Here is an 18,758-nt window from a genome sequence, read left to right on the forward strand (position 1 = left end):
AATCTATAAGTTCACCATAACCGCAGCCTCCTCCCTCTTCAATCTTCTGCTTTCGAGTACAGCTAGGCTCCTGTAGTGGGCGGAACTTGCTCCAGCAACTCGGTAATAAACGTCTTGCCGTTGAGAATACTCGTTGAGGCGACGATAAGCTCAATGGGATCTACACGCAGAACAGAAGCAGCATCGGTTAGCTAGACATTCGTTGGAACGCAATAGACCTCGACATTTCCCTACAAAATGAAGCGATCCACCGCAGCGCTGCGACTTCGAGGAACGTGACGCCTCCGACAAACGCCACGACCACGACCGTCTTCTTCTTTGGCTTGGGTTTCTTGGCTTCATCCGCATTGCTCGTCTTGTCCGGTCGGTCATTCTCAGCGAGGTGGAGTTCTGCGCGTGGCCCAGGCAAATGATTCATAACGTGGTCGATGCCTCTCCAGTGGCCGAATTTCAGGATCTCCTCAACGAGGCGAGCAGAGATCGGCTCGTAGCCTGACGTAACGAACGCTGCGTTCTTTGGATTCTTAATGTTGACATCGACATCAATGACCGACAGATTCTGCGCCGCGTACTGGAAGGAGCAGACAGAGTCACTGGAGTCGCCCAGTAGACCAGAAGGTTGACGTTCGTAGAGCACGCCCAGACGCTCCAAGTTGCGGAAGGAGAAGACCAATTCATGGCCGTAAGCTCGAACCAGGTGCATCTTCAGTCGCTCCAAGTTACGGCGCTGCACTCCGTCGTTCACGACGCAATACAAACACAGCAGACGCAGCACCTTGCGCAGATCTTCGTGTCGGAAGATGAGCTCCTCGATCGTGCCTAGTACGCCCTCTGCTTGGTCCATGATCTTCCTCTCCAAGTGCCAGAGATCGCGGAATGCTTTGCCGGCAGTAGTCGACTCGAGGTGTTCCAGCAGGTTGATATGCTGCTCGATGGACTGCTGGGACGCCTTCATCTGGGGCACCGTCTTGACGAACTCGTTCACCTCTGCGGCGCTGGCCGAGCCGCTCACTCGCTGGAACTCGTTGAAGCGCTTCTTGACAGCCACCGCCTGCACGTTCAGCGCGGCTGGAATGGTGTGGATGTGTTTGTCCCGAATCTGGCGGTAGATCTCGTCCGTCGAGTTCAGAGCCACCGGGACGGGGGCGTCGCTCGCGCTGTCATCTGCGCGTAGGATCTGCGGCGACGCCGTGACGAATCCGTCCTGGATCTGCATGAGCTCATCGAGTGCCGCCTCGTACGTCAACGGCGTGGAGAAGACCGAGGCGAAGTCCACGCTCCGGTCCAGCAGAATCAACGTGTCGAGTCGAGATCGCTGAGGTCCTGCCAGCGTCCCTCCTTGACTCGCTGCCCCGCCGCTCATGATGCCCGAGCCTCCCGCGTTCATCTCCATCAGGTGGTTCAACACAAGCATCGACATCTCGCCCTTGTACTTGATGCTGCCGAACTTGCCGTACACTTGCTGCAGCAGGTTCAGCGCCGCCGCCATGTCCACCAGCGAGCTGCCGTTTCCCTCCACCTCGCACTCGTACAGACTGCGCTGGGAGCCCATGGTGAGCAGATCCGTGTCCAACGGGAAGAAGCCCATGGCCAGCTCCCCCGTCTGGAACCGGCCTCGCAGTCGGCTGTAGTCCAGCGCGTGGTCCAGCATGGTCGTCCACCTGCCCACCACGTAGAGCGCCAGTCGCCGCTTGCGTCCGCCGTCGTCCTCCCGGCCCAGCAGCTTCTCAGCGTGGGCCGCGACTGCCCTAACGTCGCCCGTGCGCGCGAACGCCAGATACACGACGGTCGTGTCGGCCGAGACGCTGGCCACGTCGTCCGCGAGCTCCAGACACTCCACCACGTGATGGCTCTTCAACACGCCCAGGCCGTCCACGAACACGTGCGTCAGCAGCGCGGCCAGGCGCTTGGTGAGCACCAGCGACACCCGATCCGAGCCCAAGTGGTCCAGCAGGTGCGTCAGCGAGCGCTCGTACTCGTCGCGCAGCTTCTGCAGAGGCAGCACGCCCTTGTCCAGCGGCGGCAGCTTGACCATAATGATCCACAGGAAGCGACGCGAATGGATCGGGCGGACGGTATCCGAAGAGGTGGCGGCCGGGTTAACGGGGTTAAACAAGTTGAAGTTGTATTGTGCTCATGGTTGTCGAAGAAGACCTAACGATTGATCGGACTTACTGCTCGTTGTGGCGCGTAATGTACGTGAGCAGGTCGATCCGCGTGACGACGCCGAAGATGACCGACTTGGTCTCGGCCTCGCCGCCCTTGCGGATGCGCTTCTGCTCCGTGACGACCAGCGCGAAGTGGTCGCGGTCGAAGATGCGGCTCAGCTCGTACAGCGACGTCTGCGGGTTCACCTGCTTGAACTGCTTGAACATGGCCTTCTCGACGGCGTCGGTCGGGCGCACGCGGCCGGGCATGAGCTGCGCGATGAGGTTGCCCTCGGACACGACGCCCACGATCGAGTTGTCGTCGGCCACGACCGGCAGGTTGTCGAAGCCCTCCTTCTTGAGGATGTCCACGGCCTCCTTGCACGTGAGGTCGGGCGTGATGGTCACGGGCGCCTGCAGCAGCAGCTCCGACACGTTCTTCTTGGCCCACCACGTCGCGCTCAGCGCGCTCTTGGACATGTCCGTCACGTAGCCGTGCTCGTACATCCAGTCGTCCGACAGGAACTTGGACATGTAGTTGCGCGTCGAGTCGGGGAGCACCACGACGCAGCGCTGGCCGGCCTTGAGGTCCTTGGCGGCCTTGAGCGCAGCAGCGATCGCAGAGCCGCACGAGCCGCCGCACAGCAGGCCCTCCTCGCGGATGAGGCGGCGCGCCAGCAGGAACGACTCCTGGTCGCCCGTCTTGATCCAGCGGTCCACGAGCGAGCGGTCCAGCACCTGCGGGATGAAGTCGTAGCCGATGCCCTCGACCTGGTACGACTGCAGGCGGTTCTCGTCGTTGAGGTTCTCGGGCTCGGCCAGGATGGAGCCGATGGGGTCGGCGCCCACGACGATGCAGCTCGGGCACTTCTCCTTGATCTTGCGGGCCGTGCCCGAGAGGGTGCCGCCGGTGCCGGCGCCCATGACGACCATGTCGACGTGGCCGCCGCAGGCCTCGAGGATCTCCTCGGCCGTGCCGTCGTAGTGGGCCAGCGGGTTGGACGGGTTGCTGTACTGGTCCAGGATGTGCGCGTTCGGGATCTCCTTGACGAGGCGCTTGGCCACGCCGATGTGCGACTCGGGCGAGTCCCAGGCCGCCTCGGTGGGCGTGCGGATGATCTCGGCGCCCAGCGCCTTGAGCACGTCCACCTTCTCGAGCGACATCTTCTCCGGCAGCGTGATGATGATGCGGAAGCCGTAGAGCGCGGCGGCCAGCGCCAGGCCGATGCCCGTGTTGCCCGACGTGGGCTCGATGAGCGTGTCGCCCGGCTTGATGCGGCCCGAGGCCATGGCGTCCTCGATCATGCGCTTGCCGATGCGGTCCTTGACGGAGCCGCCGGCGTTGAAGAACTCGCACTTGGCCAGCAGCTCGCACTCGAGGCCGGCCTTGCGCGCGATCGTGTTGAGCCGCACGAGCGGCGTGTTGCCCACGTGGTCCAGGATCGAGCTGAGGATCTTGGGCTCGGCCTGGCGCGGCCGGTGCACGTGCGGCTGCTGCACGAAGCACGTCTCGGGCGACGCGCACGGCGCCGAAGCGGTCACCTGCGGGCCGGCGGAGGAGGGGGAAGCCATGCTGATCTGTGGACGAACGGAGGGGGCGACGCGGCAGGTTGAGGAATGGTGAACCCATGAGCCGTTACCGTACCGGGAAAGTTTCGGTAATTTTGAGACTCTACCGATGAATTCCAGCTTCAACGTTTGTGTTACTTCAGCGAAACCACTTGACGTTTGTATGCAAGACTAAAAGTACCGATTAAGTACCGGTGAATTGTCGACGAACTGAGCCAAGTCCATGCACGGCACGGGATCCGCTGGACGCCGTCAGCTTCTGCTTGCTTTGCGCCCGGTGCTTTCCCGCGCGCGATAGATTCAAAAGGGCAACGGCCGAACGGGTGGACGTGGTGCGGCTGGGGCCTGCGACGGCGTATCAGGAGGCTCGACTGGCGCGTCACATAGGACACGCTGTCGGCGATTGTGCCAATTGCGTTCGTCTACAGGTCTTAGTCAGAGCCTGCGGTTGACGTTGCAGCTCCCGCTAACGTCAACGTGGTTGTGTGATACTCCCATTCAAGCCTCAGACAGCAGCGAGCTGGGCGAGGAGGTCGGTCGCAGGCAGCGCTTGAAGTCTTCGAGCGCGCGCAGGAACTCCAGTCGCTTGGCCTCGTCGAGACGCGGGGTCCGGTTTGATGCTGCCGTTGGGGCTGGAGCTGGAGGCGGAGACGTCGGTGTCTCGGACTCCTGCTGCTGCTGCTGGCAGGCGGCGTGTTGCTCATCTCGGATGCGAGCCATTGTCTTAGTCACGGCACTCTTGACGACTTGGAGCGCACGCATGGGGTCTGCGGGGCCAGATTGTCGAGACGCCGTATCTTCTGCAGCCTGGTCCTCGCTGCACGCGCTATTTGTGCTCGAAGACAAGGAAGCGAGCGAGATGCCATCGTCGCGATTACTTAGCCACGTCCACAGAGACTCACGTTGGAGCACTAGAGCATCGGGCTCTGCATCGAATTGATCGAAAGGCTGGGCGGCTCCGTCTTGATTGCGATTCGTCGTATCGTCATCAACAACAGCATTGTCGTTGTCTTCAACCTGGTTTCCAGGCTCGAACCCCTCACTGCAACCAGTTACCGCTTGCTTTGAGTACTCTATTGACGGTTCATCCCAAACCTTCAGACTTTGCTTGCTTGGCTCGGCTGCTTGAGGTGAAAATGTTGGCAGCGTCAAAGGTATAAAGCCGTCAGAGTACCCGTTGAGGTGATTTGCAGTTTGGCCGTGGTGTCGGTCGCACAGCAGACTCCGAGCTAGAGCGAGGTCGCCCACGCTGATCAGATCATTTCGCGAGAGAGCGGAATCCACTGTACTGGAAGCTTCACCAAAGTCCGAGAAAACCACGAATCGGTCCAGCAGCGCTGGGCTAGAACGGGCTTCGCTTCCAGCTAAGTTGTGATCTGCTGGTTGTTTGAGCTCATCAATAGCACTCGAAGTGCTACCAGCCTGCCGAGGACTCCTTACACCACAGTCAGATTGGCTTTCCGATCGATCATCAAGCATTTGTGCTGCTGAATCTGCTTTGTCTTCGGTTGGCGAGCTGCTGGATGCTGCTTTAGATTCCTTTCGACGGCGGCACTTTGTGCGTGCACGAGCAAAATTTTCTCGCGTCTTGGAAGTTTTTCTTGCTGGAAAGACCAAATCTGCATTGTTACGGCTCCTCCGCTTCCATAACGAAACCCGAGCCATCTTCCGCTTTCGCGCTGTCGTTGCAGCATCCTTTCTTCGAGACCGGGGAAGTACATTTCGAGGCGAGTGCACGGTGGGTGACATCGTCTCAGACACGTTATTGTCGAGTACAGCTACCTCGTGAGGAGCTGGATATTCAAGTTGACGGCTCGTTGGTCGCTTTCTTCGAGCATCTCGGAGCGTAGTAATTCGTTCAGCTTCGATCCGCTGGATAATTTGTTCCGGACGCTTCCAGATAAGCTCGTCTTCATCCAAGGAGAAGCCTTTGCGGACAGAATCTTGGAGGTCGCCAATGCGTCGTCCTTCTTCCAGAAAGACAAGTTCATGGTCCGTCCACGGGTGACTAATGTGGCTCGATGCGATCTCGTCAGAATATCGTTCGTGGGTTGCTGCAGCGCCACCTTCATTTACACTGCCAAGTACATGAACCGTTGTGTCGCACTGCTCGTTTGGATGCGATAACTGGGTTTCCCGCAGGGGTGGCTGAAGCACTTCCGGACTCTTCATGCTCACCGTAGGGAATAAAGGAGTGACAGCTTCCATCTTGTCGACAACAAGCGTAACTTTGGGCTCATTAATCTCACCGCTGTGCTGCTGGTTTCTTCGGCGGAAACGAACGATAAGTCTGCGTCTTCGCCACATTCGCTGAATTAGCAACACGGCATTCATGACTTCAATAACCGTGCTGATGCTCGACGGAACCTTTTCCGCTACCAGTTTTACTTTCACGTCCCCTTCCTGTTGATCTTGCCCTGGTATCTTTACTGCGGGTGGTGTTGACGGTGAGAATGGAATCACTGGCATTACTGGCTTCGCATGCGGAACCGGAGGGGAGCTTGTCGATGCAGCTATCGGTTTGGGGAGCGGGGACGGCGACGCTCCTCGGCTTGTCTTCCTTGGCGATGGCATCATGTGTATGGCGAGGCTTGATGATGTCGACTGAACCTGAGCGACTGGACTAACGTGGTGTCTTCCAGGAAGTGTGTAGGTGACTGAGCTTTGAATTCCCCTATCGGGGTGTTTCCTGGTGTGCTGGTCGTGTTCAGCTTCTGCATGCCTCAAACGCTTCGCTTCTTGAATTTTATCTATCAATGACCGAGCCAACGATTGCGACGGCCCTGCTGTTACCGGGTGCACTGAGGCACCTTTTCTTGAAGTATGTGGAGATCTGTGCGAGGTCGTTAGCGAGTGCTGAGTCTTGTCGTGATTCGCTCCCAACTGCTTCATCTGTACCAAATTCACCAAACGACTCCAAGTCAGCCAAAGTAGCATCGGTAGCGCATACGGGCAGCTCGTACATGCTTCTGAAATCGTGACAACGGGCTTTCCGGCTGAGAAGCACCATCACCACTAAGCGCAGTAGTGGCATTGGATGCTGTATCAATCGGTATCCGAGTTCCGGTTGGCTTTTCGTGTTCGTGACGCGTCACCTCGGCGCGTTTAGTCCTCGGTTCGGGTTTGGATCTCCCCGACTCCATTCCACCGGGACCCGCCCCAGACCGAGGGCCTGGTATCCTGCTTCGAGCGTCGACATCGTTGGACAGATACGCCTGCAGTGCTGCAGTTGCTACCAGTGGTGTGGGCGTGATACGACTCTCACTCCTTGTCCTGGTTTCGGTCTGCGGTCTTCTCAACTTCATCGAACCTCGGACCGGAGACTTTATCGGCTCGGAGACATCCGAAGTGCGAGCGCCTTGACGCAGCCCGTTCTCCCATCGCCGTTCGTCAGGTGTGCCTCGCTTCATTCTCAACGCGATATCTCGACGTCGTGGTGGACCGGTGAACGAAGCGACGCTGAGAGAAACTGCTAATAACTTCGACTCGGCCCGATCCAAGTCGCACCGTGATGCGGCGGCACAGGACATCGCTGTCTCTGATCGCTGCAGTGCTCGCGTTGACCGTATCACCAACCACTGCAGCGGACGAGTCCTGTCCTAACGGGTGCTCGGGCAATGGGGTTTGCGACAAGAAGCTGACTTGCCAATGCCACGACGGCTTCTTCGGGTACGACTGCTCGCTCCAGTATTGCCCCGTCGGCAAGGCGTGGGGGGTTATCACAGGGGTCAACGAGGCTCATGGACCGGAAGAGTGCTCCGGTCGAGGGACGTGCGTCTACACGAGCGGTTCGTGCGCCTGCCAGTCGGGATTCACTGGCCCCACCTGCCAGTACACGCAGTGTCTCGATTCCTGCTCCGACCACGGCAAGTGCATCTCCATGAAGACTCTGGCGGAGAACGAGGTGATCTCGCGCGAGCTGTTCGACCGCGACGTGTTCGTCTACGAGCAGATCTGGGACTTCGACGTGATGCACGGATGTCTCTGTGACGAGGGATTCCATGGCCCTAGCTGCTCGCTGAAAGACTGCCCTGTTGGTGATGACCCATTAACCACAGGGCAAGTTAACGAAGTACAGCTACTCCAGTGCCTGACAACGTACCAGCAGCAGACGATCGTGCTGCAGTCGGACGCCCCACTCACCAAAGGCAAGTTCATCCTCAAGTTCGGGAGTCAGTACACTCGCCCGATATCGTTCAAGGCTCTGGCTGATCAAGACGCTTTCGGTCCTTCAATTGCCACGTCGTTGCTGGCCCTGAGAGGTCTGGATGCAGTCACAGTAACTCGAGCAGACCCACTACCAACCCGAACCGAGTGGAGCGTGACCTTCCCCATGACTAACACGAAGCACAACGCAGTCGTTCCGGGGTGGAGAACGGTAGAAGTCCAGCAGTTCATTTGTGCTGCCGACTCCGGAGTGTTCGCGATCACCTTCGGCAACGAGACGATCCGCAACATCCCGTACAATGCCGACAGCAACACGTTCCTTTCATACCTGTCCAAGCTCTCCTTCTATGGCCAGATGAGCGTGGCGCTGATGACCAGCACTGGGGGCTCCATCAACAACATTTGCACCCCTACGGGGACATTCGTGACCATGACGTTTTCCACCCTTTGGCACCGAGAACTGCTGGCGGATCTACCAGCGATGACCTTCTCAACTCTGGACCTCAAGGGCGTTCAGACCTTGTTCCGCAACAACGCCAACGGGTTCATCGACACGGAAACCAAGGAGGTCATCAAAGGTTTCGACTCGTGTCGCGTCACGGAGGAGCAGCAATTTCTGTGTGGAGCTACCAGCGGCAACTTTGCTCTCACGTTCGAGGACGGCACGAAGCTGACCGGGCTACCCTTCAGCATCACAGCAGACACGCTCAAGTCGACGATTCAGAGCAAGGTCCCGTACATTGTGGACATTGACGTCATGTATGCGGGTGGGTTGACCACGTTCTGCAGCGATTTCGGCACGACTACAACCATCCGCTTTGTGGTGGTGAAGGCGACCAGCGGAGACGGAGACCTCGCTGAGATTCTGACGGATTCGACGAACGGAGGCACGGACGGCCTTGTGCATCTTTCCAACCGCCTGCAGTTTGCTTCAAGCTTCACGGAGACTGTCAAAGGCGCGCTTTGTGAGCCACTGGACCAGACCTTCACCCCAGCTTCAACATCGCAGATGCTGGCGCCTGTGCTACAAGGTGGCGGAGCGTTTACCGTACGCTTTCGGGGAGCTACAACTCGCCCCATCGAGGCCCAATCAACCACGCAGCAGCTGAAAGGGCTTCTACTGGAACTGCCCACCATTCAGGGCGTCGACGTGAGCTACTCGGGCTCACAAGCGTGCGAAACCCCGGCGAACCTCGCGAGGATCACGTTCACCCAGAACTTCGGAGAGTAAGTCGGCCATGACTGCTTGTCGATTGTTATTCGGTGCTAACCTCTCTTGTTGTCTCACTCTAGCCTCTCAACTATCGTGGCCGATGGCAGCATGATGAGCGCCGGGTCCACTGTTGCCGTTGCTGGCGACGGCGCAGCCATCGGAGATGTCGTGTCGGTGGACGGCACCAAAGAGAGCGAGGTTTGCTCGAACCGGGGCTACTGCGACGACGTCACCATCGGTCGCTGCATCTGCCACACAGGCTACACCAACAGCGATGGCAACGGCCAGATCGGCACCTTGGACTTCAATCGCGGCGACTGTGGCGCTCCATCTCGAATCCCTGTCGGGTGCCCGGGAGACTTGGCATGCAGTGGCCACGGCACGTGCTCTAAGAGTCCGTCATATCGCTGCGCCTGTGCAAAAGGTTGGACGGGCGGAGACTGCTCCGTGCGAGTTTGTCCGTTTGGTTACTCGTGGTTCAGCTACCCCAGCGACGACAACGTTGCGCATCAAGTCCGTAGCGAGTGCAGTGACGCTGGCGAGTGCGATCGCAGCAACGGACAGTGCAAATGTCAGGCGCCATTCACAGGGAGCGCCTGCGAGCTCAGTACGCTTGAATTTCACTGCGTGGAGCCGTGAATCGTTACGAGAACACTAACATCTCACTCTTTACCTGCTTGGCAGTGGCCTGTGGTGGAACAGATATCGAGTGCAACGGCAATGGGCGATGCCTGACGCTATACGACTTGGCTCCGATCACTCGGATCAACGGCGTGACCCGCGGCTTCACGTACGGCGACGACCCGAACGACGTCGCCACTTGGGATGCCCGTCGCATTCGAACCTGCCTCTGCGACCCGTTCTACTTCGGCTATGACTGCTCATTGAGTGAGTTGACCCTGTCTACTTCACTGGCCAGGCGTCTGAATAACTCTAACACTCTGTATTGCCTTCATTAGAGGAGTGTCCACGCGGCGACGACTTCTACACGGACGACGACAAAGTCGAGCGCCAACTGATCCAGTGCATCGCCGACACGGGCAGCTTCACGCTCACGTTCCGAGACGCAACGACAGTCAACATCGCCGTCTCGGCCACCGCTGACACCGTGAAGGCCGCACTGGACGAGCTGCCGACAATCGGACAAGTGGCCGTCTCGCTCGTGGGCGGGACTGCGGCCTGCTCCAACAGCGTCAACACCGTCATCGTTGTGGACTTCCTGACGGAGCTGGGGGACCTCCCGCCGCTCTCGGGCTCCAAGGCGCTGCTGCAGGACAGCATCAACGGCAACGCGCAGGACGGCTCGGGCTCGCTCGTGTTCGCCACGGGCGGGGCCACGCTCCTGGGCCAGGCGTCCGTCAAGGGCACGCGCGAGAACGCCTTCTGCTCCAACCACGGCGTCTGCGACTTCTCCACGGGCATCTGCACGTGCCACCCCAACTACGGCGGCAGCGACGGCAAGGGCGGCCCCGGAACCATCGCCAACTGCGGCTTCCACGAGCTCAAGTACGGCACCGGCGCCGACGGATAACGCGACCAATGCAGCAACTTGACCTTGATGTAGCCATCTTCTCGTCTGTGTGCAACCACGTGTGGACGTACGCACGTCGACTGTCACATAGATTTCTGCCAGCAGCTACGCAAGTACAGGAGCATGGCGATCAACGCACAGGGCTGCCTGAACCGGAGCGAACTGCGGCCGCTGCGGCCCCCGCGCGTGCCCGTGGCGCCCGCGTACTCGCAGCTGCAGCGCGTCAGTGCGGCCGACGCGCCGCGCAACGCCGACAGCCTGCGGCTCCGACGCGCAGCGGGCGTGCTGCTGCTGCTCTTCTGCCTGGGCACCGCCGTCGGCCTCGTCCACGTCATCGGCATCTCGCAGCAGGTGCTGGCCAGGCTGGAAGCGCAGCAGCCGAGTCTGCTGCACCAGCCCCACACGCAGTCGCGCGACGTGGTCCGAGGGGCCTGGCAGCGCCCAGGCGAGGGCGCCAACGTCCTCATCGCGTACTCCGACGACGGCACGCACCTGTCGAAGCTCGCAGCGGCCGTGGAAGTGGGCACGCGCAACGCGCTGGGCAACGAGACGACGTCTCTGCGCGTCCGCACGCTGGAGAACGCCTCGTTCGCAGAAGACGTCATGTGGGCGGACGCGGTGGTGCTGGGCACCCACGTCGTGAACGCCAACGTCGAGCCGAAGGTTCGTACGCCTGGTATAACCGTACTTCATGTAGTAGTGTCTGTATGGACTAACTGTGTTTGCTTGCTGCTGCTGCCTCTTGCAGATGGCCAAGTTCCTGAGCGATTGGTCGTTCACGGAGGATCTGAGCCAGAAGGTTGGCGCAGTGTTCGTCACGAGTGGAGGACTCTCCGCAGGTGAGGAACTGACGATGGTCAACCTGCTGCACTCGCTCATGATCTTCCGCATGATCATCGTCGGCGGCGAGCGCTGGACGAGCGCGTTTGGCGCGTCCGCCATTGTGGGCGAAGGACCCTTTGAGCCAGCGGGGCAAAACAGCCCGGAGACGCGCGACTTCCCGCCGATCTGCTACCCGACAGACCCGGACGCCATTCACGACATGTTCAGGGACAAAGCAATTGGCCTGGGGGAGCGAGTTGCTTCGATCGCGTCGCAACTGCGGCGCGCACGGAGGGATCTATTAAGACAGGACTAGCCTTCTCCTATCTTACACCGCATTTGCGGTGCCTACAAGTTGCTGAATATATTGAAGTGGGCCCCAGCTTGCTCACATGTTTTGATGCTGCCAGGTCACATCTCGTTAAGGAATTTGTTTGCTCGTTCGAAGGTCCAAAACGTGATGGCAGCGCTCGGGATTCCACGCGAGAAGGCCGCCTGCCAGCCTCGGAAGAGCTGCATGACGCCTTCTTCCCGCACCAACTTGGCTGTGCTCGAGACGAGGCCCGTGTACTTGCCATCTCTTCCGTCGGCTTGAATCAGCGACTTGATCGTGTCGAACGGCAGTGCCACCGCCCAGAAGCTGACGCCTCCGAAGGCCCCAGCAGTCAGCAGCGTCGCCGTCTCCCCCAACCTCCCGCTTGCAGTGAGGCGCTGCTTGGCGAAGTCGTAGCCCAAGAAGTAGAAGGCCACGCCCAGCGAGTCTCGGATGACGGTAGTGGTGAGCCCCTTCCACATGGCCGCGATGCCCTCGTTGCGCACAACTTGCGTGACGCAGTGATACGCCCCTCGGTACCTCCGCGACGCTGGCTGGTTGTCGTACTGGACCTGCAGGCGGTTGCGCACGAGCTCCACGGGCGCCACGAGGAAGGCGTTGACGCCGCCCGCCACCGCCCCCGCCGTCAGCGACACTACCGTCGGCGTGAGCACCAGCTGCAGTAGCGGCACGTGGGGCAGCACGTCGTTGCGCAGCGTGGAGGACGTGGTGAAGATGACGGCCTTGTACACCCCCTGGCTGAAGAAGGGCGGCAGGAAGCCCTTATACAGGCCGCGCATTGACTCCTGCTGGACGGTCTGCTGCGCGCAGTGGAAGAACCCGCAGAAGCGCGCGGGCGACAGCTGCAGGCGCGTGCGGATGGTGTCAAAAGGGTGGCACGCCACCACGCTCGCCATGCCCGAGACGGACCCGGCGGCCACCGACTTGGTCCATGGCGACAGCGACAGCGAGGACCGGCGCGCAGGCGAGGAGCTCATGCCGGCGTTGGCCGTTTGATACAAAAAGTGAAGCTCAGCTGCTATTTTGTGCGGCTGGCAAGAACCTGTTAGAATGGATCCCTGCGACACCGGAACAAAGTTAAGGTTTTGTGTAGGAATAGTAAATCTAGGAATATATATCCTGATATAACCGATTTGGTCAATCACAAACTCGACGTCATCGACTTCAAGCAACGCACTTCAACGTGTTGACGTCGTACATTCATTAAACGGATCCTCTGAGCTCGATTCTGCTGCCCTCCATTGGGGCACTGCCAGCCACAGCCAGGCCGGCAGCCTACAGGCGCGAGGCCGCGTCGTGGGCGTACACGAACTCGCCGCCGTCGACGATCACGACGCCGCGCTCCTTGACCACGGCCTGGAACAGCACCTTGCCATTGCCCTCCTGCCACATGCGGGTCTGGATGGTCTCGCCCGGGAAGCACGGGCTCGAGAAGCGCACGCGGATGGACTTGAAGCGCGCCGCGTCGCCGCCGCAGAACTGCTTGTACAGCGCGCGGCTGGCCACGCCCATGGAGCAGAGGCCGTGCAGGATCGGCTGCTTAAAGCCCACGCTCTTGGCGACCTCCGGGTCAATGTGCAGCAAGTTGTAGTCACTGCGGGGGCGGCAACAGCAGCAAGGGAACAGACAACACACCCAGTCAGTAACTAGCCCAGCTCAACGTCAAACACACTGCTCGTATGAACTCACCCCGACAGCCGGTACACTTGAGCCTGGTGCGGCGAGGTCTTGAACTCGTCGAAGAAGTCGGGCTGGCGCTTGGGGATCTGCACGCGCGCCGGCAGCTTGCGTCCCTTGCCCTCGTAGCCCGTGAGCCCGCGGATGAAGGAGCCGCTGACGAGCCTGGCTACGGGTCCGTTGGCGTCCTCGAACTGCGTCTGCGTCTCCATGAGCGTGCCCTTGCCCTTGTCGTAGAACGAGATGACCTTGGTCTTGCCCGTGAGGGTGCCGCCCGCGGGGTCCAGCGGCCGCAGGATCTCCACCGACTGCTCGCCGTGCAGGATCATGGCCGGGTTGAAGCTGGGCATGCCGTCGGGCGCGGCCGAGATGGTCTCGGGCGGGAAGGGCACCACGTCCTGCGACTGGCCCTTGAAGGGCAGGCACACGGGGTAGAGCGGGAAGGCCGAGAAGCGCTCGTCGAACTCGTACGTGAACTGCAGCGCCGACTCGCCGATGCCCACGGCGTACAGCAGCAGGTCGCGCTGGTTGTAGCTGGCCGTGTACGTGGCCTCGGGGCTCTTCAGGATGCGGTCCACGTCCACGCGCATGGCTGGCAGGAGGTCAAAAAGGGCTGCGGGCTTGCTATCGACTCGGCAAATTCGGAAGTGAGCCAAGAGCAGAGCTGACGTTGAACCAGGCGGGGCTTTGTTGACACGACACACAAGTGTACCGTTGAGCTGGTACATGGCATGGTGTGGCGCACACTATTTGATGTAGAAGCTGGGTTGTAGCGTCGCGTGGATGTATGAGTCTCACATTGCGATTTTCGAGCACAAGCCGCCAGACCATCGGAAGGAACTCGACAATGGCGGGGCTGGGACGCTTCTTCATCTTCGGCGTGGCGCTCGTGGTGGCGCTCGTGGCGCTGGCCTGGCCGCAGATCGAGCAGCAGCTCGTCGCCAGCGGCTACAGCTGCCCGTACCCCTTCTCCATGCTGCTCACGGGCAAGGGCGCCGAGAAGGAGGCGGCGGCGGAGGCCGAGGGGCTGCCCAAGTACACGCTGGACCAGCTGCGCATGTGCGTAAATAGAGCTAGTGTCGTATTGGTTGCATTCATTGTACTAACTGTGGTGGTGGTGCTGCTGCTGTTGCAGGTACGACGGCTCGGACGAGGAGAAGCCCATCCTGCTGGCGGTCGGCGGCAAGGTACGAGGCGTCGGAGGCTGCAGGATGCGCGGAGGAGCGGTCGGTATCATTAACAGGGTGCTGCTGGCTGGGTGTTTGCTGCTGCAGGTGCTGGACGTGACGTCGGGCGCCAAGTTCTACGCCAAGGGCAAGTCGTACAACCAGTTCGCCGGAACGGTACGGTGGCCACAGGACTGATTTGTCTGATTGACTGGGTTTAGTGGATAGTTGACACGCGTCTGTGGACTGGTTTGTGCTGTGTATCTGCTGTTACTGCAGGCCTGCACGCGTGCGCTGGCTCTGGGTTCGCTTAAGAAGGAGGTACGAGAAGCTGGGATATGTGTGTGGAGGATCTTTGGCTTTGCCCTTGTGACGATTTTTTTTCGTGTCGGTGGTGGTGAGTAGGATATCAGCGACGATACCGCGGACTTCGACGACAAGAAGCTGAAGGAGCTGGACGAGACCAAGGAGTTCTACTACGAGAAGTACCCGATCGTACGTCGCTCTGCAAACTGGCAAACATTTTCTCGCGATCTAACCTGTGGTTGCTGGGGTGGCAGGTCGGAGAACTTGCTTAAGAATGCGGTCGACGCTGCTGCTTTCAACGTGAAAGCACTGCATAGATGCTAGAACCAGTGGTCAGTGGTCGTGGCAGGCTCAAAATGAAGCCAATACATACATGCACTAAAACTTTTCATGATATTCATTCCCGACCGACCCCAGTTGCTGATGATTTCTATCACGGCATCGCCAACGTCTCCCCTCAATTCTAACAAGCTGCTCAAATGGGCGGCTCCATCGAGTGAAGATTATCGGCCGTCGTCTCCTTGCGGCACACCTTCGCGAAATCCTTGCACAAGTTGCGGAAGCGCCGCTTGGAGTACTCTGAAGGCTGGGCCGCGAGCGACAGCCACAAGTGCAGCACTTGCTGCCGATCTTCAGGCCGAAGTTCTGTCACACCCAGCTCATCGCGGCTCAACGACTGCATAAGCGAAGCCCTAACACGCTCGTTATCCGCGAAGCTGGTCAGCAGCGCGTACAACAGCTTGCCCAACGACTCGAACAACCCGCTCGGACTCTTTGAGGCTAGCGCACCCACGAGACTGTCGAGCCACTTTTCGGTCTGGCCAGCGTCCAGCACACTGGCGTTGATAACGGCTGTGAACACTGCCAACTTGAACGTGCTCTCGTTGAGTAAATAAGTGAGGAACATGATGACCGCGTTCGTGGATGGTCGGTCCTGGTTGCCAAGACAAGCCAGACTCAGCTCGATCAGCACGGGGAACTCGGCCGCAGTGAGAACCGCAGCGGGGCAGAACAGCAAAAACCGGTAGGCCAGCTCAAAGAACGAACGCAAAACCTCCGGCGACTCTGCCAGCGAGTGAGTCGTGAAGAACTGGAACGCTGACTGGCTCAGCGCGCCCATAAGTCCTCGGAAGCTCTCAACAATCTCTGCGCTGGCATCCTTCCCAAAGACATCGACTGCCACAGACGCACATTCGAGTGGAGCCACGTAGCGTCTCTCCTCGAAAACTTTCACAATCAAAGTCGCGATGTTCCCAAGCTGCGGCGCCATCTCCTGCCGCAAACTCTGCAGACACCACCCATATAGCTCGAACAAGGCTGTCATCGCAGCCTCATCAGCCTCAAAGCGGGGTGTGATCGGATCCAAGTGAGGCCAGATCAGTTGAACAGCCCACGTCGTGACAGCCTTGCCTCCTGCTACGTCTTCAGGCGCGTCCAAGAACCGCATAACCTTGCCGAGCACTTGAAGCTCGCTGCACACCGGGACAGCCACAGCCGAGTCATCAGTGCCCGTAGCCGCCAGCACTTGGTCCAGACGAGTCAGTGAATCACTCAGCACGGTCTGCAAGATTAGCGAGCAGTGAGGCGAGACGGCAGCGCCACGTACGAGACCCTCCACGACCAGCAACCGATCCTCAATCGGCATGGGCTCTTGTCCAGCCGCACCTCCAAAATGCTGCACACTAGCCACCAGGACGCTGGGTTGCATCTCGGCTAGGCATCCCGTACAGCTTGTTGCAAGTTGCATAAAACTCCTAGCGGCATTTGCGCGGCTAGCGGCGAGTCCAAGCGCTCCCGTCAGATACTGGAGCACAGCGCTGACTGTCTCAAATGCACGAGCCGCTAGTGCTCTATCGTTGATCCATCCACTAAACTGGCCCAGCAGTCGTGAGGCTGTCGTAATTACCAAAGGGTGTGCACTAGCCGTCGAGCCTAGTACCGCCTGGAAAATTTGCGACATCATCGTCTCCAATTCTGCTTGCTGCGCGGTAGTTGCTGCAGCCTTCGGGAGTTTTTTCTTGATATCGTCTGCTACGATGGAGACGGCGAGCAGAGCAACCTCGGCATTCTGCCAGTCGCTCGACGCTGCTGACGTCAGAATCGGCAGCAAGTGAGCAAGGAACCGCTCCTTAAGCAGCGCGAAAATGGCTAGGAACGAATCTGATACACCCTGGAAGCCGCTACGGAAAGCCAAGAGGTCATCTCGTTCCAGCTCGTCCATCTCGTCAGCGTTTCCAGCAGGAAAGGCACACTGCTTGAGCAAAACGTCAAAAAGTTGCATGAAGGCATCGTGCTGATAAAAGCGCAGTCGTGACGCCACAGGCTCGTCCTGCACGACCAGCCAAAACTCCAGCGTGAGCGACGCGATCTGTCGGCGCGGATGGGAGCCAAGATACAGCATAAATTCACCGAGAGCGGCAGCTTCCTGGGGGTGCTCGCCCTCTAAAATCCAATCAGCGTACGTTTCACAAAACGTAGAGATCACATCTGTGAGCGCGTGGCTCACTTCGTCTTCCTCTGCAGCACGCGCACTTTCACAGGCCGCTCGGGTCTTCAGCAGTCCTTGTGCCACAACCAGCACGGTCTTCTCCAGCTGAGCCGGCGTCGGGTATGACGCGACCGTGGTAAGCTTCGACAGGATCTCTGCACAGATCTGCAGATGCCTCGACTTGCTCTGAAGTGCCTCCAATAGAGCCATCAGCACAGCCTCGTCCTTGGAGTACAGGGTCGCCAACGAGAGTCCCGCGCGCTTGACCCACACCTTTAAGCACCCGAGCGCCTCACCATGGAGCGCTGCCACTCGAGCGTCCTGATCTTCGCGTGTGAGAATAATCTTCCCGATCAGCGCCACCAAGTCTTCACTCAAGATTGCGAGGTTCAGCTCCATTGCGTCCTTCGCAGCGAAAGCCAGCTCGGCGTTCTCCATCTCCTCGCAGACGCAGCGCGAGATGGCCAGCAAGAACGCGATCTCCCCTGCGTCCCCCGTAGCCGAGCAGCTCGCCAGCAGCTGCGACAACAGAGCCTTGCAGTCGTTCGGGGCCGAGACCATGGCCACCGCGTAGATGGCGCAGAGCTTGCTGGCCAGCGGGCCCTGGTGGAAACCGAGCCTGGTCCCGGCGCGCAGCACCTGCATGATTCTCTGCAGCGACGCCGTCATGGCCGCCTTCTGCTCTGCCGACAGCCGTACCCACTCCTTGCGCACCTTGGTGTGCAGCATGTTGGCCGCGAAGAAGAGCGCCTCGGGCGGCAGCGCCAGCGACTCGTCCTCCAGCAGCTGGAAGGCGACGCCCCAGGCCGCCTCCGAGGCCGCGAAGCTGTTGAGGAACTCGTTGGCTTCTCGCTGTCGCGCTGCTCCTTCCTGTGCGGAAATACACACGAGAGTGACAATTAGTTCACAGCTGCATAACGGAGGAAAAGGAGAGTCGTTGAGAGGCGGCGGTTGCGCGGTTGGCATTGCAAATGCACGCACCATGCCGTAGAGCGCCTGGACGGCGCTCAGCACCATCGGGAGCGGGTTCTCCGCCATCTCCGTCGTGCAGCCCTGAGCTTCTGGCGAAGAGATCTGTAAAGTGAAAGTGAGCTGGCAAATGAGGCTTTTTACAGTTAGTTTTAGCCAATCAGATGATTTTAATTGTCGAAACTCACAAGTTTAAAAAGTTGTGAGCAAAAAATGATAACGTACCATTCGGAGCGGTGGCTTGACAGCGATGTCGATGGTTATGATGAAGATGCAAGCATACTTCTACTTACACTCTTGTCGTAGATTCAACGTCGCTCCCTTGCATCCGCGCGACTTAGCGAAACATTAGCCTCATAGAGCTGGCTT

The 18,758-nt window shown here is 59.4% G+C and overlaps 9 protein-coding genes across 9 annotated transcripts; 3 read left to right on the forward strand and 6 right to left on the reverse strand.

The window, feature by feature from the left end:
* Positions 1-62: 62 nt before the first annotated feature.
* On the reverse strand, positions 63-2,035 carry PHYSODRAFT_499539 (hypothetical protein; the record flags this gene model as incomplete). Its single annotated transcript, XM_009527447.1, has 2 exons — positions 63-160; positions 235-2,035. 2 exons carry the CDS (start codon positions 2,033-2,035, stop codon positions 63-65), a joined length of 1,899 nt encoding a protein of 632 aa, XP_009525742.1.
* Positions 2,036-2,171: 136 nt separating this feature from the next.
* PHYSODRAFT_314387 (hypothetical protein) lies at positions 2,172-3,719 on the reverse strand (the record flags this gene model as incomplete). The annotated part of the gene is made up of 1 exon (XM_009527448.1): positions 2,172-3,719. The coding sequence occupies one exon, from the start codon at positions 3,717-3,719 to the stop codon at positions 2,172-2,174; it is 1,548 nt and encodes a 515-aa protein (XP_009525743.1).
* A 495-nt stretch (positions 3,720-4,214) lies between these two features.
* PHYSODRAFT_330747 (hypothetical protein) lies at positions 4,215-5,788 on the reverse strand (the record flags this gene model as incomplete). The annotated part of the gene is made up of 2 exons (XM_009527449.1): positions 4,215-5,058; positions 5,499-5,788. 2 exons carry the CDS (start codon positions 5,786-5,788, stop codon positions 4,215-4,217), a joined length of 1,134 nt encoding a protein of 377 aa, XP_009525744.1.
* Positions 5,789-7,227: 1,439 nt separating this feature from the next.
* PHYSODRAFT_504655 (hypothetical protein) lies at positions 7,228-10,627 on the forward strand (the record flags this gene model as incomplete). Its single annotated transcript, XM_009527450.1, has 4 exons — positions 7,228-9,110; positions 9,177-9,703; positions 9,781-9,984; positions 10,056-10,627. The coding sequence occupies 4 exons, from the start codon at positions 7,228-7,230 to the stop codon at positions 10,625-10,627; spliced, it is 3,186 nt and encodes a 1,061-aa protein (XP_009525745.1).
* A 743-nt stretch (positions 10,628-11,370) lies between these two features.
* PHYSODRAFT_285830 (hypothetical protein) lies at positions 11,371-11,834 on the forward strand. Its single transcript, XM_009527451.1, has one exon. It carries the CDS (start codon positions 11,376-11,378, stop codon positions 11,763-11,765), a length of 390 nt encoding a protein of 129 aa, XP_009525746.1. The 5' UTR covers positions 11,371-11,375; the 3' UTR covers positions 11,766-11,834.
* Positions 11,835-11,860: 26 nt separating this feature from the next.
* On the reverse strand, positions 11,861-12,760 carry PHYSODRAFT_499656 (hypothetical protein; the record flags this gene model as incomplete). Its single annotated transcript, XM_009527452.1, has 1 exon — positions 11,861-12,760. One exon carries the CDS (start codon positions 12,758-12,760, stop codon positions 11,861-11,863), a length of 900 nt encoding a protein of 299 aa, XP_009525747.1.
* Positions 12,761-13,058: 298 nt separating this feature from the next.
* PHYSODRAFT_330751 (hypothetical protein) lies at positions 13,059-14,050 on the reverse strand (the record flags this gene model as incomplete). The annotated part of the gene is made up of 2 exons (XM_009527453.1): positions 13,059-13,377; positions 13,473-14,050. 2 exons carry the CDS (start codon positions 14,048-14,050, stop codon positions 13,059-13,061), a joined length of 897 nt encoding a protein of 298 aa, XP_009525748.1.
* A 252-nt stretch (positions 14,051-14,302) lies between these two features.
* Positions 14,303-15,246, forward strand: PHYSODRAFT_354514 (hypothetical protein). The gene is made up of 6 exons (XM_009527454.1): positions 14,303-14,519; positions 14,596-14,647; positions 14,735-14,803; positions 14,906-14,947; positions 15,032-15,121; positions 15,187-15,246. Exons 1-6 carry the CDS (start codon positions 14,308-14,310, stop codon positions 15,202-15,204), a joined length of 483 nt encoding a protein of 160 aa, XP_009525749.1. The 5' UTR covers positions 14,303-14,307; the 3' UTR covers positions 15,205-15,246.
* A 161-nt stretch (positions 15,247-15,407) lies between these two features.
* On the reverse strand, positions 15,408-18,458 carry PHYSODRAFT_300058 (hypothetical protein; the record flags this gene model as incomplete). Its single annotated transcript, XM_009527455.1, has 1 exon — positions 15,408-18,458. The coding sequence occupies one exon, from the start codon at positions 18,456-18,458 to the stop codon at positions 15,408-15,410; it is 3,051 nt and encodes a 1,016-aa protein (XP_009525750.1).
* Between the last annotated feature and the right edge of the window lie 300 nt (positions 18,459-18,758).

This window comes from Phytophthora sojae (assembly GCF_000149755.1).
Source record: "Phytophthora sojae unplaced genomic scaffold PHYSOscaffold_4, whole genome shotgun sequence".
Taxonomy (NCBI): Eukaryota; Oomycota; class Peronosporomycetes; order Peronosporales; family Peronosporaceae; genus Phytophthora; species Phytophthora sojae.